Source organism: Puma concolor, chromosome E1, assembly GCF_028749965.1.
Source record: "Puma concolor isolate L17-30 chromosome E1, mPumCon1.1.hap2, whole genome shotgun sequence".
NCBI lineage: Eukaryota > Metazoa > Chordata > Mammalia > Carnivora > Felidae > Puma > Puma concolor.
Genome location: NC_141680.1, coordinates 15,236,319 through 15,255,119, shown reverse-complemented (window position 1 = coordinate 15,255,119; position 18,801 = coordinate 15,236,319). Strand labels below are relative to the sequence as shown.

General features: G+C 43.1%; 1 protein-coding gene across 3 annotated transcripts in view; it reads right to left on the bottom strand.

The window, feature by feature from the left end:
* SMG6 (SMG6 nonsense mediated mRNA decay factor) overlaps window positions 1-18,801 on the bottom strand; it is a 230,829-nt gene that overhangs the window by 159,213 nt on the left and 52,815 nt on the right. For all 3 annotated transcript variants that reach the window (XM_025916024.2, XM_086686330.1, XM_086686331.1), the window contains exon 10: window positions 14,345-14,490. In XM_025916024.2, coding sequence (XP_025771809.1) covers window positions 14,345-14,490 — 146 coding nt within the window. The remainder of the gene's footprint in view (window positions 1-14,344; window positions 14,491-18,801) is intronic.

Genomic DNA, 18,801 nt, shown 5'->3' with positions numbered 1-18,801 from the left:
CTGTGTTATGAAAAGCTTGAATATTCATATATACATGTAGGAATGAATGTCATTGCTGGGAAGTTTACAGGTGGCTTCCAGCTTTTTTCCTATTTTTTTAGTACTCTCAACAAAAACAAAAATGTTAAATCTTTTTTAAAAAATATGTAGGGGTGCCTGGGTGTCTCAGTTGGTTAAGCATACAACTCCTGGTTTCAGCTCAGGCCATGATCTCATGGTTTGTGAGTTCGAGCCCCGCATTGGCCTCTGCGCTGACAGTGCAGACCCTGCTTGGGATTCTCTCTCTCTCCCTTTCTGTCCCTCCCGACCTCTCTCTCTCTCTCTCAAAATTAATTAAGTTAAAAAATTAGTTTACATAAAGAGGACAAATTGCTCTAGTTAAATGAGAATGAAAATACAGTAAAGGAGAACTAAAAGAACATTATGTGCAGGAAGAAAGGACAGAGAATAAATGATGGAAGATTTAGGAGATGAGAAAGGACAGAACTTATGCTGTTCTCCAAGAAATTTTGCTTTCCAGAGCCCCAAAGACATAGATTCCAGGATTAACAGTAAATACCAAAACACATTTAATGTATTTTAATTTAACGCCAGGATACAAAATATGTATTTGGAAATTACATTTTCTGAGGTGTCAGAAAAAAACAAGGAAAAAAGAAAAAACACGGAAGACAGTAAGATTATCAACAATGACCCCAGATAACAGATACCCAGGCCTTACCTTTCAATCTGCATTGCCCAGACTGACTTGTTGAACACGTTTATTGACAACTTATAGCACACCAGGCACTATTCTAGAGGTTCATAATGCATCAGTGAATAAAGCAGGGTAAGGATCCCTAACTGCAGGCAGTTTATGTTCTTGAAGAGGAGCAGTAGGAGAAAATGAGTAATAAACATATGCCTCCAAAACGAGTTTCCTAGTATTGAGAATATAAGCTGTGAAAAAAGAAAATCAAGCAGGATCAGAGGTAATCAAGGGGTACAGGGTGGGAGTGCAGCACTGTTGATAAGATGATTGGGGCAGGCCTCACGGTGATATCATTTCAGCAGACCTGCAGGAGGTGAGGGATCTGCCATGCAGACAGCTGGCAGCAGAGCATTCCAAGTAGAGAAAACTGCTAATGCAAAAGTTCAAAGGTGGAAGAATCCCTGGCTTATCAGAGGACCTGCAAGAAGGCCAGTGTGGCTGAAGCAGAGTAAGCAAGCCAGGGGGAGAACAGTAGCGGCAAATGAGGTCAGAGAGAGGCGATGTGGGAGGGTGGGGAGGAGGGGGAGTTTTCTTGTAGAGACTATGGCTTTGCTCTGACTGAAATGGGAAGCCAGTGGAGGATTCCGAACACAGTGACATGATCTGATGTTTCTGAAAGAATCACTGCCGTATAGAGAGCAGTGTGTGTGTGTGTCTAAGTGTGTCTGAGTGTGTGTGTGTGTGTGTGTGTGTGTGTGTGTGTGTGTGTGTGTGTGTGTGTTTAGAGGGGGATCAAGAGAGACCACTTAGGAGTTTCAAGTCTTTCTGGATTGTCTTTTCCTTCATGTTTAAAAAGAAGTTTATGAGGTATGCAGGCCATGTTTACAAACAGGATTTTCTCTTCCAATGTGGAATCTTGAATGTGTCAATGGCCTGCAATTGTGTCTTAGCAGGCATCTCAAAATAATGATTACCAAACATTTCTCTCTACTCACTGCCCTGACACGAGTTCTGGGCATCACCCTTTCTCAAGGGAGAGGTGAAAAGAGGTTATGCAGAACAAGCAGTGATAACAGGCTGACGTCACAGGTGTGCCTCAAAGAAGCCCCCAGTGAGTTCGGCTCATAACCACTCTACAGTGATTTACTCTACCCTGCCAACGCCAGCTGGAGAAGGGATGAAGAAAGCTGACACAGCCATAAGCCTTGGGCAGGCACTGTAAGATCTTTCTCCCTCCAGTCCCCTGCCAGCCCCTCCCCTCTTCAACCACTGATCCCTGCCTCAGAAGCCAAAGTGTGAACAGCACGTGTCTGGATTTCAGAAACCTGCCCAGCAGTTGGAAATTCCCTTCCGCGTGTCAACTGTTGCATCTGCTGTTGGCACTTGGGGCAAGGGATCACAGGGGCATTTTCTGAAATAAGCTTCAAGATGGGAGTCCTGTATCTGAAGAGGGCCTAAAGAAGCCAGAAAACTGCAATTACAGTAAATAAAATTCTAAATATGTGACAATCTGACTTCTAAACTGAGACATACAAGCCAACAAAACAGCTCTAAGAACAGCAGAAGTCAAGAACAAAAGCACAGAGCACCCTGACTAATGGAAAAGATTTTATGGGCCAACAAGGGTTCACCAGATATGTAATGTAATGTGGCTGAAACTAGAGAGCACTCTTTTCCAGATCTCTAGTTCAGACCCTTTTGGTAATAAATGGTTTCTATCATTTCAGCTGCAAGCCTCTCTTTACCTTCCTTCCCCACCCAAGTAGTCTTCCCAGTAGTCTACACCTTGAACACCCCTTGGAAAAATTTTAAAATGTGAACCCAGTAACACCATCTGCCATAAAATTAGACTGTAGGAGCTGGAAAAAGAGCTACTCTTTGGAAAGCAGCCCACATGCCCTTGCCACCCTGAATATGGGTGCCCCCGTCACACTGCTCCAGGCAGAGCTAAACAAATGCTCAAGTCTGATGGTAAAAAGAAAAAAGGTGTCGCAGCATTTTCTCTAGTAACATGCCCGGCAGATTAGGTACCTTGATCTACTCTCCCAAGGAAACAACTAATTATCCTGGAAAAGGTATTTTAAAAATCTTTTTAGAAAGCATACACGAGTTAGGAAATTAAAACGGAATCTTCTGGTCAGAGATTGTGTAAAGATGGGAAACTAGAGATAAAAGTGTGCATGCAATACAGGCAGACTTTACCCTAAGACCATTTGCCACCTGATGAACTTGAGCTTTGGTTTCCAAAGCTTCATGGGTACAGCTAGCCTAAGAGGGTGCCCAAAATCTCTGCCATTAAGCTGGGATCCTAGAGCACTACATCCAAGGTGTGAGAGTGAATCAGAAATAACCCTCGGCCCCATGGGGCACCCGGGTGGCTCAGTCAGCTGGTCGTCCGACTTCAGCTCAAGTCATATGTGATCTCGCAGTTCGTGAGCTCTAGCCCTGCGTCGGGCTCTGTGCCGACAGCTCAGAGCCTGGAGCCTGCTTCAGATTCTGTGTCTCCCTCTCTCTCTGCGCCTCCCCTGCTTGCACTCTCTGTGTGCCTCTCTCTCAAAAATAAATAAACATTAAAAAAAAAAAAAAGAACTAACCCATGGCCCCTTGATAAGACAGTTGGAAAACTGACTATGTTAAACCGTAGGGCTGAATAGAAGAGGAAAAATATTACACTGAAAATATGGACCATGCCCTAGCCCTCACAGGAGTATGCAGCCTGAATTCACATAACCTGAGTGGTCTGTAAACCCTCAAGCAGGTATTTTAATTTAGAGTGATTATTTTAGATTGCCCACAATGGGCTGTGGACAAAAGCAAACTCAAGTCCTTTTCCCAATTTTCATCCCAGATTTCCAAGCACTCCCAATAATGAATTCCAAAGAAAATAAGAAAAAAAATTTAATTGCACAGGAAACAAGGCACAGGAATGACAACCAGCAAAAATAAGAGTTTAGCAGAAAGTTATCTAAAAGGACCCCTTATTCATAGAGTTTTAAATAACCATGTTTAGTATATTTTAAAGAAATAAAAGACAAGCTCACAAATACGTCCAGGGAACAAGAAACTACAAAAAAAAAAAAAAAAGAGTAGATTTGAACAAAATATATCTGGAAATAAAAGCATATAACTGAAGTAAACAAAAAACTCAGTGGGGCATATTTAGCAGATTAGATACAGCTAAGGAAAGATTCGTGAACTGAAAGACAGAGTTAAGGAAATGATCTGGAATGCAGAGCACAACACAAAAAGTCATAAAACTGAAAGAGGTTTAAGACTAAAGACATAGAGTAAGGTCTAACCTCTGACTAACTAGAGTCACAGAAGGGGAAGAGAAAGCATGGGCTGATGTCATATTTTTTAAAAGCAGCTAAAAGGGGCGCCTGGGTGGCTCAGTCAGTTAAGCATCCGACTTCAGCTCAGGTCATGATCTCGCAGTTTGTGAGTTCGAGCCCCGCGTCGGGCTCTGTGCGGACAGCTTGGAGCCTGGAGCCTGCTTCGGATTCTGCATTTCCTCCTGTCTCTGCCCCTCCCGTGTTCATGTTCTGTCTCTCTCTCTCTCTCTGTCTCTCAATAATAAACATTTAAATAAAAAAGAGCAGCTAAGAATTTTCCAAAACTGCTGAAATCAACTCACAGATATGTGAAGCCCAACAAATCTCTAGCAGGAAGAATAAAAAATAAATCCAAGCTTAGACAAATCATTAGAACTGCAAAACATCAAATAATTAAAAAAAATTTTTTTTTGTAATTTTTAAAAGACCTGGAAAGCAACCAGAAAGAACAGATTATTTTTAAAAGAGAAACAATTTGACTGATGGTTGGCTTTCAATCAGCAACGGTGAAAGCCCAGAGACAATAAATTATCTTAAATGGGGACTGAAGAACAATAGCTATTAACCTAGAACCCTATTACCAGTGAATATAGATCCTTCAGGAATAAGGAAAATAGGGGTGCCTGGGTGGCTCAGTCAGTTAAGCAACCAACCCTTGGTTTCGGCTCAGATCACGGTCTCACCGTTCCTGAGTTCCAACCCCACGCTGGGCTCCACACTGTGTCAGCGTGGAGTCAGCTTAGAATTCTTTTTCCTGCTCTCTCTGCCCCTACCCCACCCATGCTCTCCATCGTTCTCAAAATAAATAAATAAACTTAAAAAAATTAAGTTAATAATTTATTTATTAAGAAAGGAATAAGGAAAATAAAGCCTTGTAGACAAATAAAAACCGAAAAAATCTGTCATCAAAAGAACTTCACTAAATAAATTCTAAAGAATATACTTGAGGCAGAAAGAAAATGATCCCAGGTGGAGGTTATGAAATGCAAAAAAGAATGAAAAGAAAAATTTACTCATAGTAAATATGAGTGGATCTAAACAAGCATTTACCAACAACATAATAACAACAACAACAACAAACAGCAACAATTTGTCTTATAGGGTTTGAAAGGAAAAAGACAATTCAAATACATGACAAAGCAGCTTATAAACTGGAGAGATACAGTATAGAATTTAAGTATTCCATGGCCCTTGTATTATTTCGGAAGAGAATGAAAATACTGAATAACCTGACTTTTGGCAAGGTAAGTGTATATGCTCTCATTCCTAGGGTTAATCACTAATAAAATAAAGAGAAACTAGTAGGGAAAGGAGAAGAAAGAGTGGGGAAAAAAATCCAAAAGAAAGTAAGAAAGAAGAAAAAAGGGAACAAAATGGGTATAAGAATGGGAAAGCATTAGGGGAAAATATCTGCAAAATATATATCTGATAAGGGGCTTATATTCAGATCACAGAGAGAAATGTTGAAACTTAATAATAAAGGCAAACAACTTGATTTTTCAATGGGCAAACGATTTAAGTAGATACTTACCAAAGAAGATATACAAATAGTAAATAAGTACATGAAAACTCACTCATCATCCTCAGTCATCAGGGAAACACAAAACGAAATTAAAACCAAAATGAAATGGCACCACATACCCACCAGAACCACTAAGTAAAGAAGACTGACAATACCCAATATTGGCAAGGATGCAAAGAAATTGGAGCTCCTACACCTTGCTGCAAGGAATGTAAAATGGCTCAACTACTTTGGAAAACAATTTAGCAGTTTCTTATGAAGTTAAACATATACTTTACTGTATGACCCAGAACATCTACTCCAGGGTATTTACCCAAGTGATTAAAATATACGTTTACAAAAAGGCTTTCATACAAACATTCGTGGCAGTTTTGTTCATAATAGCCCAACAGTAGAAACAACCCAAACATTTATCAACAGGTAACTAGATAAACAAAATGGTATTATACCCTCACAGTAGAATACTATTCAGTAATATAAGGGAATGCAGTACTGATACACAGAAACAACATGAATAAATCTCAGACACGTGAAGCTGAGCAAAACACGAAAGAGTACACACTGATTCCATTTATATGAAACTCTAGAAAAGGCACATCCAGTGTATGGTGACAGAAAGCGGGTCGGTAGTCTGCCTGGGGCCAGGGGTAGGAACGGAGGTCAACTGGCATGAGCACAAAGAAAACTTTTCAGGATGATGGAATGTTCTGTATTTTGATTGTGAACATTAGTTACCTAGGTATATAAATGGGTCAAACTCATTTAAATACATTCTTAACATGGGTTCATTTTATTGTGTATATACTTTACCTCAGTAAAAGCTTATTTTTAAAAAATAAGACCGTATAGGGGTGCCTGAGTGGCTCACTCAGTTGGGCGTCTGACTCTTGGTTTCAGCTCAGGTCATGATCTCACAGTTTGTGAGTTCAAGCCCCGTGTCCAGCTCTGCACTAACAGTGTGGAGCCTGCTTGGAATTCTCTCTCTCCCCTCACACTGTGCCCCTACCCCAGTCCCTCTCTCTCTTTCTCTCTCTCAAAATAAATAAACTTAAAAAAAGAAATAGACAGTATATATAAATCCAAATACTCTAATAATTACAATAACTGTCAACGGATTCAGTGTTCATAACAACCCCAAAGAGAAAACTCAAATGCCCTTAAACATAAGAATGGGTAAACTGTAATAAATGAATAAAATGTAGTATTGTAGCAATGAAAATGGATAAACTACAACCACACACATCAACATGGACAGAATTCACAAACATTGTATGGAACAAAATAAGCCAGAGAAAAAAAGAATGTAAATAACATGATTAAGCATGATTCCATTTATACGCAAGCAAAACCAAACTATGTTTTGTTTAAGAGGACGTACTTATAACAACACTATAAAGAAAAGTAAGGGGATGAACTCCACAGGTCAGGTTGACGATTACCTGGAAGGGTGAGGGACAATTACCTGGAAGGGTGCACACAAAACACAACAGGGAATTTCTGAGGTGCTAACAAGATTTTATTTCTTAATCTAGGTAGGGGTTCCATGTGTATTCACTTTATCATCCTTTCAAATGCTTTATTCTCTCATCCTCTTTTCTGCATGAACAATATATCCATTTTTCCCTAGGCCAAAAATAAGAATCACAGTCTCTTCTAAGAATGGCATGTGAGGGGCTCCTCAGTCGGTTAAGTGTCTGACTTCTGCTCAGGTCATGATCTCAGGGTTACGTGAGTTCGAGCCCCACATAGGGCTCTGTGCTGACAGTTCAGAGCCTGGAGACTGGAGCCTGCCTCAGATTCTGTGTCTCCCTCTTTTTCTCTGCCCCTCCTCTGCTCGTACTGTCTCTCTCTAAAATAAATAAACATTAAAAAACTTAAAAAAAAAAAAGAGAATGGCATGTTGAAAAGCCTCTTTTGAATTTATTTTAATTTTTTAAGTTTTATTTATTTGAGAGAGAGAGTGCAGGAGAGGCAGAGAGAAAGGGTGAGAGAGAGAATCCCAAGCAGACTCTGCTTGTCAGTGCAGAGCCTGACATGGGGCTCAAAATCACAAACCGTGAGATCATGACCTGAGCTGAAACCAAGAGTTGGCCGCTTAACTGAGTGAGCCACCCAGGCGCTCTGAAAAGCCTCTATTTTAAAAGCAAGAGGGATATTAGAAAAGATTGTGACAGTAAGAAACAATGCTCCTAAAAAGTCCTTTAAAAGACAGAGATAGAAACACAGGCACTACATTTCTCAAAACAAGAGAAAGACAGAAAATTACTTTTACCAATCGGTCATTAACAATGCTTTCCAGGGGCGTCTAGTGGCTCAGTGGGTTGAGTGTGTGACTTCGGCTCAGGTCATGATCTTGTGGTTTGTGAGTTCGAGTCCCACATCAGGCTCTGTGCTGACAGCTCAGAGCCTGGAGCCTGCTTCAGACTCTGTGTCTCCCTCTCTCTCTGCCCCTCCCCTGCTCTCACTCTGTCTCTCTCTCTCTCAAAAAGAAATAAACGTTAAAGAAAAATTTTTTAATGCTTTCCATTGTGAGAGGGAGATTCCCTCTTATCCATGAGAGTAGTAAATATGGAACCTCAACAACAATCTTGATATCCCTAAACCATATCCTTCTGCCAGCTTATTATCCGTGGTCCCACTAGAGGCTCAAGTAGCCTAGGAGAATTCTGACCCCCCAACTCCTTCATCTCTACTTGCTCCTCTTCAGTCTCAAATCAGACTCCAGGACCACTTTTTGCATCAAAGAACAGCAGCTGCTCAGATTCTGGTGGGGTATCAGGGGATGCTTTCATTGTTTAACTGTCTCAAATAAGTCCAGGGAAGTTTTTCTGTCTTCTGATAGGGAAGGCTGGACACTTAAGACCTGGGTGTAATTTATGTAATTTACTAGCCATGCAACCTTGATTAAGTTACTAAAACTTTCTGTTCCCTTTCAGGTCATCTATAAAGTAAGATACAAAATATCTGTCCCACCTGTCTCAGACAGCTGATAGGAGAAATCAAATGAAAATACATACATAGTAACTATAAAATGTCATCAAGTATTAACGCGGTGCCGTTTTGTTGTTGCCGTTATTGGTCACTACCTCTGAAAGCCACAATTCTTCCTCAGACCATCATCTAGTTGATTAGGATACAAAGTACAACTTACTCCCTCTAACCGCATCCCCAGAACACACCTACTTCCCCTGTGTCTTCAACACATAGTACCTATCTGGCCCGAGTCCCCTGTAACCTACCCATTTAGAATTTTTCTCCCCAGGAAAAGCTTAAAGAGAACTCAGGAAAGGCAGCTGGGAGTCCTGCTGCCAACATTCCGGTCAGTAATGTCTTCCTTTCAGAACAAGTTCTTCATGGAGCAAAAGAAAATCAAATTGGGAAGCTGTAAAACGGCAGGAGAGATGAGCTATCTGGCCCATTTCAGCTCCCGGGTTATGATGGGATGTTACACGTCAGCACTCCAAACCAAAGAACCAAAGACACCAACCCACAGTGTCACACTGGGGCAAACACAGAAATCATTTCTTCAACTGACACATAAGAGGCTTACTTTTGTTGATATGACTGAATTTTCTCATTTCTTTAGCTTTTCATAACTGTTTCTCTTTCCCAGCCTAAAGTAACAGTCGTTCTAAAAACAAGGACCCTGGAAATCAGAGTCAAGAAAGATAGGGAGGTCCCTTGACATACTCACTTCTTTAACTTTTCCTCTTTTCCAGGGAATTCTAAGGGAAGAAGGCTGTGCTAAGCAACCTGTTGATAGTTATATCTCCCCCAGAGGGATAGAGGGCATAGCTGAAGGACGTGTCCTCCTCTGGCCTGCCTTCTAAAGCCTAGCCTCTTCTGACCTCCAAATCTATTTCTCACAAAAATTTGTTGGCTAAGCTGGCTCTCTCTTTGTTAATTTACTCTAAACTGAGCAGTTCGGAAAGTGAAGGTCAGGCAGTGCTGATTACGTGGAGAAATCTACCCATAGATCCTTTAGGAGAAAAAGCCCAAGGGCTTCTAGCACTAGAGATATAGAAGGAGAAATGAGAGGGACAGTTTGTACAGCTAAACTCAAGCCTAACCCCTTATGAAAGGTGGATTTCCTGTACAACTGTTCTGACAAGCAGAGGATTAGGCACTTCATACATTTTGCTTTGGTAAGAGACTCAGACAGAAGTGAACTGCCACAGAGGAGCAGACTGCTGTACTCAAGGGCTGTAAGGTGGATGTAGCTGGAAATCAAAGGAACTTTGGTTGTGAAGCAAACTTCTCAACTAGACTCAATCTGCATACACAACAGCAGCCTGAAGGGGTGGGTCTCCACCTCAAGCATCCCAACACCTAGGTTAGCCACTATCGGTCCTAGCTGTGACTCTCCATCCCTTTGGAGACACACATGTGGCACTCCCTCTACCGCCTCCAATTTAGGATTCCTAACAAACCATAAGAGCAAGCATAAATGATAACGCCAGTCCAGCCCTACCTCAATCCCAGCCCCTACATGTTCCCTAAAAGCAGGGAGCACCGACGGCACACACAAGAAGTGTCTCTTGGGTGCCCTCTTGCTGCCACCAGAGCACCATTTCTGCAGGGCTGAAATGGAGGCCTAGTCTACGAACTGGCAGAGGAGGAAAAGGAGGAGGAAAAAGAGGGGGCCAGGGCACAGAAAAGGGAAGTTATTCCAGTGGTGGCCAATGAATAACATCCAATGATTTATAGGAAGTATAATCCAATAATACAGTAAAATAAAACAGTGTGTGCCTGAGATGGTTTTGATTCCAGGAATTATAAAACATATTTTTTTTTAAAAACAGAGAGACCAAGAGGGGGTGAAAAAAAAAAAAAAGGAAGGGGGGGGGGGAAGGCCAGATTGGACCAAATTGGGCACAGATGGGGGGATGCAATGGGTTTCAGTGATGCCCTACCACAAACGTTGCTTCAATTATTCCTCTTCAAGAAACTCCAGTTTATTTCCTTAAATTACAAAATTTTAAAAAAATTAAAATTCTTGGAGTGTTTGTGGTTTAGATCAACAGTTCACCCTCCAGCATCACGTCAGTCAGTCAGATGGCCACTGAAGTGTTAAATGCTGAGGCACGTGGAGAAGCCCCATTTCTCCCTTCAGGCTCAAGAATGCTGTAGAGACATTACCAATTGTGACATCACTCTGGGAACCACCTATCTCACCACCACCCATCACTCGCCAAAGGACAATTTTGGACATGGGCCAAGTAAGGAACACACTGTTCAATGAGAGCTGGCTTGCCCAGAACTATGGCCGCCTTCATCTATGCATTCAACAAAGGCTTAGTGCCTAATAAATAGCAGGCACTTTGCTAAGAGCCCCCAAACATCCTTCAAATTCATCTGTCCCCAATCACTTCTGTGCAGGATTCTAGACTCTATAGTTCCACTGAGGCAGAATTTTTGCAAAGGTCCATATGAGAGGAGGAGATAAAGGTCTCCCCCCACCAATGGCCCTCAACCCATGCATTTTTTTTTTTTAAGATCTTATTTTTAAGTTATCTCTATACTCAACATGGGACTCGAACTCACAGCCCTGAGATCAAGAGCTGCGTGCTCCACCTACTGAGCCAGCCAGGCATCCCTCAACCCGCGAATTTGAAGATCAATGCGGAGATCGGAAAGTTTAGATGGATTTTAAATGATGTGCCAAAACTCAATTTATTTTCCCCTGTGCAAAGAGGGCAAATCTGACCTTCATCCTCCACCTTCCTGAGCGCCAGGGTAAACTATAACCTAGGAAAAGGGGAAAGATGCCTTTAACTCACCACTTGCTAAGTTTTTCGCCTCCATTTTAACTGGGGAGGCATCCAAAGCTTTTCAACAGTTTTGTGTCTCTCTTGACCACAAGGAAAGCACATTTAAAAAGTGATCACACTACAGAGTTAGTAACAGTATCATTTCTATCCCTCAACTATTGGTATTTTGAAAAGAGGAGAGCAATACAAGGGTGGCACTGAACACACATACACAGACACACAAAATGAATTAGAGGCATTAACAAAGAACATACTTTTTAGTAAGGACGTCCCTGTTGCTCTTCAAATCACACTCCTAAGGTACCACATCTACAAGGAAGGCCCAGGCACAGACTGAAAGGATCGCGACTGCCTTGGGGGCCACAGATCACCTCTGCTTCAGGCTGGAATGTTCCTTCTCCACAGAGTCCAGGAACTGACATACGCAAACACCCACCCAGAAGGACATGTCCAAGAAGGAATGGAAAGAAAAATGATGGCCCAGATGTTCTGTAACTTGCAGTGACTGCCAAATCACCAAGACCCCAAGCACCTGGGAGGGCCAAGCAGCATCAGGCCCTTGCTTCCCGGTCTCAGACAGTCAGGGTTCCGTGTCTGGGTGGCGACTCTGACAGCAAGCAGACTGGCCTGGAGAGAAGCCTTTAGAAGGGCACCAGCTGACAGGACTTGCGGGCTGAACACTCAGGGCTGATTTATCACTTCCTTACTCATAAAAATGTGATTCAAACTGCTGCTGATTAGTGAAGGATTTAAATCTTTACCCTGTCCCCAACCCCCTTCCCTCTCCACCCCCGGCACAGATGCTGCTACTCAGCCACAACACCCCCTTCTTGCCACTGTCCGTGCAAGCACAGCACAGGGGCCCAGAGAAGATGACTCATGTGCTGGGAAATGGAAAAGTGCATCTTCCCACCAACCAGCCCCGCTGAGTGCTCTGCTCACCCCTCTCCCAATGGCAGCCCACACAGTGGGGTCTGGACGGCCGCCTCAACTGCACACCGGGTACTTGGCAGCACGTCCGCAGAGCTCTCTGTCCCAGCTGAGTGTTATATCCTGTGGCCCGGGCTGTTTTTCCCTGAAACGCTCTTGGAGCTTCTGACCACCTCAGCTCCTACTCCCCTTGGCCCCAGCTGCCTCATGGAGGTAAGCGTCAGGACGAGGCCAGAAACGAGAAGGGTCTCAAGTCAAGCACAGGCTTTGACATGTCCTTCTTGGCTAGCGGGTCCTCATTATGACTGACCACGGATGGAAGAGTCCTAAAAAAAAGAACCTTGGCCTCAAATGGGAGAACCACCTATTTTCTTCTTTCTCCGTTCTCACCATCTCACCTTCCTTTCACCCATATTTTCTTAACCTTTATGTAATAGCAGCTACAAGAAAAGGACTCACTCGTGGCCTATGAAAAGGCCAAGGCATTCCTTTTCATGGAGCAGAAGCTGCTGACAACAGATGCTTCACAGGCAAGAGTTGCAGGTCCTTTACATTCACACCTCCTGAGACCACAGGTCACCTGAGGCCGGAACCACACCTTGGCAGAGGCTGCAGTTCTGTGACAGGCAACTCCCTGAACTCCGTGTTGCTGCTGGAGGGAAGCAGGAAAATAAACAGGAGGGCATCTCCCGAGTCTGGTGAGCCTCCCACTCGACAGAACCAGCAGAGCAACGGTGAAGGAATCAATCCCCCTCCCCTCTGGACTTCAAGCCTCACGATGACAGCACTTCACAAACTTTATTTCCTCCTTCCTGGAAACTCCCGCTGCCTCCTCAGGAGTGCGTGCTTCCTCAGAGGTGTTCTCAGAAATAACGAGCCAGCCTCCAAAAGGCACCCAAGCCTCTGCATCTCGACTTCTGCTGGGAATTCTAAATGCTGTAGCAGGCAGCACGAGATGAGAAAATCCTCTAAGATTCAGATATGACTGAAAACGCAGGCGGAGCAGCAGAGGACCTTGCAGAGTGTCCCAGGAGGAGCCAAGTGTTGAGGGCAAGTGTGGCATACATTCTCATCTGGGGAGAAATCCACTCCCCCCCCCCCAAACACCAGCGAGCTGAAGCATAACCCCCAAACACAAATGGGAAGGGAAGTAAATCCACCTCAGAGGGAGAAAGCACTAAGAAGAGATATAACAAGAGAACTGGCAACACTCTGTCCAGAAAGGCCAGGTCTGTTTTACAGCAGAGTCTGCACGGGACAAATCCCACTTCTTGGCATTTCCGATAACAAGCGCTGAGACCAAACTGTCTCTGTCAATGCTCCGAAACGGTTCTTTGGCAGCATGGACCAAATAAACACACAAAACAATGTCACCCTCGCGCTGCATAGCTCCGTCAAGTCAAACCACATCATCCTTACCTAAGTGGGGTGGAGGGGAGGGATCCTGGTAACATCCTTCAACTGTGACCTGGTCCTCAGAACATTTAAAACTCCTGCCAATCAGCCCCTCCCTCCCCAGTGTTAAAAACCCCAGTGTTCAGAAAAGCATTTCAGAATGCACACCAGTATGATAGCCAAATTCTGGGCCTGGTGATTTTTGTGCTTCCAGCTTGAGTCACCAAAGCTCATCAATTCACTGTTCGTACTCCCTGGCAGGCTCCCACAAGGGATAGCCCATAGGGAACTAGACTTTTCCATATCGAACAAACAGGGTACATGAGTCCAGAAACAGCTATTCCCAATCCCTGCCAAGCGTATGGTCTCTGCAATGAAACATTTCAGCAATGCCTCTCCCCTGGGAGAGGCTCTGGGTCTGCAGCCTCCAAGAGGCCTTGCTGCTGCCTTCAGCATGGCCAGATGTGCAACAGCATCTCTGGGTTTGCAAATTAAGCTCCATACCCATGATTCCCTCCTTTCATCCCACCCAAGCACTAGAGAGTCATACAGATTTCAGAGAGTAGATTGAAAATCGGAGAGACACTGATAGAGAAGTGTGTGTGTGTGTGTGTGTATCAGGTGAATGGAGTGATATGGTACCATAGGAAAGAAGCTAGATTAATCTTTACCTGTGTAGATAAAGAAACGAGACTTTCCTTACCTTTCAACTGAGAGTTGTGCACAGCGAACATGTTGATGGTCATAAGCTGCAGCATGCGGGTACTTCCAATAGGAGAGGGGCTATGCTGCAGCAACACCTGGAACTCCTTGAGGACCTTCTCAGCTACCGCAGGGAATGTCTCCATCCTACAAACACAGCCAGCTCATTCAGGGAGGTATGTGCCCAACAGCAGTTGGCGTGTACGCGCACACACAAAATCGGCCCCCCCGTCCCATCCCACGGTGTCTCTCTGAAAGCAGACAACTAATGCCTAGGACGTTTTCTTTCACAAACCTTCCTGGTATCCTAAGGTGGCGACCACATTTAAGAGAAAGAATTGATCAGGGATGGAAACAACTCAACCTCTGAATAAGTTGCTCTGAGTTATTATGCTCTGGTATGCTATTTCCTAACCCCTGGCAGTAAGTGGATTCAAGCTGAAGTCAAAGTTTCTCTGTGAAACAATCGGTTTTTGTGAACAGTGAACGAATTTTCTTTAAGCTCTAAAACCTACATATTCCCCAAACTCTCTGGTATGAAAACTATTCTATAAAAAGAGGTTCATGAATCTAGCGAGTCCTCACTCGAGGCTTCGCTTCAGGAAACCAGACCGAGCTCTGCTGCTGTGTTTCAGGTACTATCGCACTAACTGCTCCACCTAAGGATCCCAAACTTCCCCTTGAAGAATCCCTAGCCCAAGGGCCCTAATGATGTGTTTCAGTCTTTCCTGTGTTGCTGTCCTCCTCCCTCTCACAAGCCTCTGCTCATCAGGGTCTGTATGTTTTCAGGCCAGTGGAAATATAATGCCCTGGCCAACTGCCACTCCCAATACAGGAAGAGCCTGTAATGTAGGGAGGTAGAAATCCAGCCAGTGACCTAGGGCTCCTAAAGAGAGGTCATTCAAACCACTGCTTGCCAAATGTGGCCACTGGATCCCAAACAGTGGTGCATGCCTGGAGCTCCTTTGGCAACACGAACAAACCACAGCCCAAGTCCTCAGAAAATAAAAAGCAAATTCAGACTTGGTGCTAGAGAGAGAAACCAGGCACATGGGCCTTAGAGCCATGCCGAACAATTCGTGGTCAGCAAAGTATCTTTTATCCATCCTCAACCCCCACCCCCCCCCAAACAAACAAACTCCTTGTGGTACACTGGGGTAGGGGGGTGGGGGTGAGGAATAGCTCCAGGAGGGATTAATAAATAGCTTCTGGAAAGCCACAGGGAAGGGAATCCTTCTCAAAAGATACAACAGTTTCAGGTCCTAGAGAAAGGTGCTCCTGGTTTCACCTGAACCTTGGCCCTTTCCCCACTGAATAGTAGCCTCCATGGGTTAGGAAAGAAGCTCCAGAGCTTTCTGGCATTTTAGCAATCTTCATTCCTTGCCCTTGGATGGCAACTCCTATTACTGACCTCCTGGTACCCAGGAGTCATGCCACAGCTATGGGTCAATTACAGTTTATACTTCAGTTCCCTTCTCTGCTGAGCTGTCCTCATTTTCATTGGCACAAAACATGCCATGTATTTGCTTTTTTCCCCAACGTGCCATTTCAGTGCCCCTCCTCCCCAAAAAACAAGAGGGGAAAAAAAAGAACCTTGTTTTTCCTTCCAGAAGTTTCAGAACCATTAAAACTCTTGGTAGGTTTGGAATGGCAGAGAGTGATATGTTTGGGGCTGGAATGGATCCATTTTTCCCCATGGGCTATAACAAAGGTTTCATTTTAAATCTTGACACTGTGCAGCACTCTTTCTGGTTGGAGGTGGGGAGGGGGCTAGCACTTCTCATTACGAGAATAGCAGTGTTCACTCTGCTTGAAAAGCAGCCACAATGGGCAAGTTTCAGAGCCATGTGTCTCCGTGTTGAAAAGCAGTAGAGAGCCAGCACGGAATGACATGACAGAAGTGTCACGTGGGACAGTCCTGCTTCGAAGCTGTGTCTGAGGAAGCCTCTTCCCTGGGGTGGAAATTGAAACAGATCCATTAACTCCCTAGGTCAGACTGGAATCTCAAACGAGCACCAGGTCAAATGTCCACATCTTTTTTTTTTTTTTTAATTACAATAAAATCCTCCCTTTGCCTTTCAACTAGTTCAACATGATTAAAACAAAAGTAAACATCAAATACATAAGGATATAAATTAGAATACTTCAATTCTGAGCTACAAGAAGGAAGATGAATCCACTCAGACTACATCAGCTCAGGCAGTAACTGAGGGATGCACAGATAAAAGATCTTTCCTCTGGACTCAATCACAGGGTTTCTAGTTCCCAATTTTGTCACTAAATTGCTGATTTTGGCCTCAAACTACCTGTAAGCAGTTTTATGTTTCTCTTTGCTCCACCCATATCACAGAACAAAAATTATATTAAAGTGGAGATAAATACAACATACAATTTATGTTTAAAGTTTTATAAAATTATAAAAGCAGCAGCAACAGTAGCAGCAGAGGAGGAAGACAGAAAGCATAAGATGGTAATTTATAACGGCAAAAAATTGGAAACAGCCTAAAATGCCCAACAATAGCCGATTATTAAGATGGCACATCCATATAACTGAATTCTATTTTTTAAAAGTTGTATTACATTTTTTAATCATGTGGGGGTAAGTTCAATATATATTAAATGAAAACAGTTTTAAAGTAGTTTAATATCCCTTGTTAAGCATATTTGTAAAAAAAAAAAAATAAATGTGGGGGGGATATGTATAGAAAAAAATATAAAAATATATGCCAAGTGTTAAGGATGGAGAGTTATCTCTGGATAGTGAGAATATGGGCAATTTTTTATTTCTTCTCTTGTTGGGCTTTCTTAGTATTTTACACCGAGCACTATAGGCAGTAAATAGATTTTCCCTACAATGAATGTGTCTGGCCTTTGTATATAAAACATTTATAATTTTAAAAATAAATCAAGACATAAACATTGCATTTTTCACAATTCAAAGACCAAAATAAATATATCAGGCTTTGAATTCCAAGAGACCTTGAAGTTGTGCAAACAGCGTGACTAGGCAAGTAAGTAAAAGTTAAAGTGGTAACTTTAACCAAGGCAATAATGGGAGGCAAAATCATTCTATTTGTCACAAATCAAAAGTCCACAGGCTGCCGGCTTCCCAACCTCTCTCAGGGGAGTCAAGATGCAGGTCTGATCAGCCTCTCACCAGGAAAGCAAGTGTCTGTGAGGAACCATATGGGATCCCTGACTCAATCCCTCTCCTGCGCCTGAAAGGATTCGGTCCCTATCCTTAAAAACTACAGAAGATACAATAAATTTCAGGATGAGTGTTTACAGACTGCTTTCTGAAATGATCTCTAGAGACACCTTGTCTCATTTGAATGGCCGTTTCAAGAAAGTTGTCTTGCAGACAACACTGGGACCTAAATCGGGAGTGACTCAGACAGTGACTAACTGGGCAGGACCCAACCTCTCCAATGCTGAGGAACACAGAGGGGCTAGATGACACTCTCTGCAGAAAAGAATCAAGCTCCTTAACTTTTCTCAACTTCTTAATTTTTAAAAACTAAACAAGATAAGGAGCAATCCAGTAGCAAAACAAAAACAAACAAAACTAAGCCATGTGACAGGGTAAAAACGAGAGAAAAAAAAATTTCATAGTGCTGTAGAACATAAGGACTGGAGTGGACCTTGGACATCATCTATTTGAACTACTGATAAGGAAACTGAAGTCCAAGGAGGCTTTGACTTGTTCCCTCTCGAGGTCTTGTATTTAGTCAGTGGTAAAAAACAAAAACAAAAACAAAACAAAACAAAACAAAACAAAACAAAACAAAACAAAACAAAACAAAAACTCTTGTTGGCACCTGAGGCCATCTAATGCTCTTTTCCCCTGGACACTGAGGAAGGAGGGCCATGATGCACACAGTAGGCACTCAAGCAGATATGGATGCCATTTGGGACACCTGGCACAGAGAAGACACAGGCCCGGAGAGCAACGTAACCCGGGGCTTTTCTCAAAAGGCAGGCGGGACAGTGGATGTGTCTTCAGCTGCTCCCCATTACAATCTCCTCACTCTTAATTCGTTTTCAACGCCTCCCACATTTCACATCTTCTTGGTAATTAGGCACCAGTCCATGTTGTTGTGTGTGGTTTGGGCTCCCTGCTTTTCTAGTCTTACAGACTACTATACTTCTTTTTTCCCCCAATAGAAGTTACTTCTGTTTCTGCCTTCCAGAATAAATATGGGGCTCAATTCTTTTACCTCTAGGTCTGCACAAGAAGAATACTCATCAAGGGGGCTGGACTGCCTGTAATTTACATATATTTTCCTTATGCGAACACGACTGTAACTCATTTTTTATGAAGGTGAAACTAGACTGGACTTATCTTTTTGCCAACAGAATGTGTTACGTGCAAAAATGGAAGAGGTCCTGAAAAATAATCTGGACCACAACAAACCACCTCTGACAAATGAGATAATCTATTCTTTTTCAAAGGCTTCC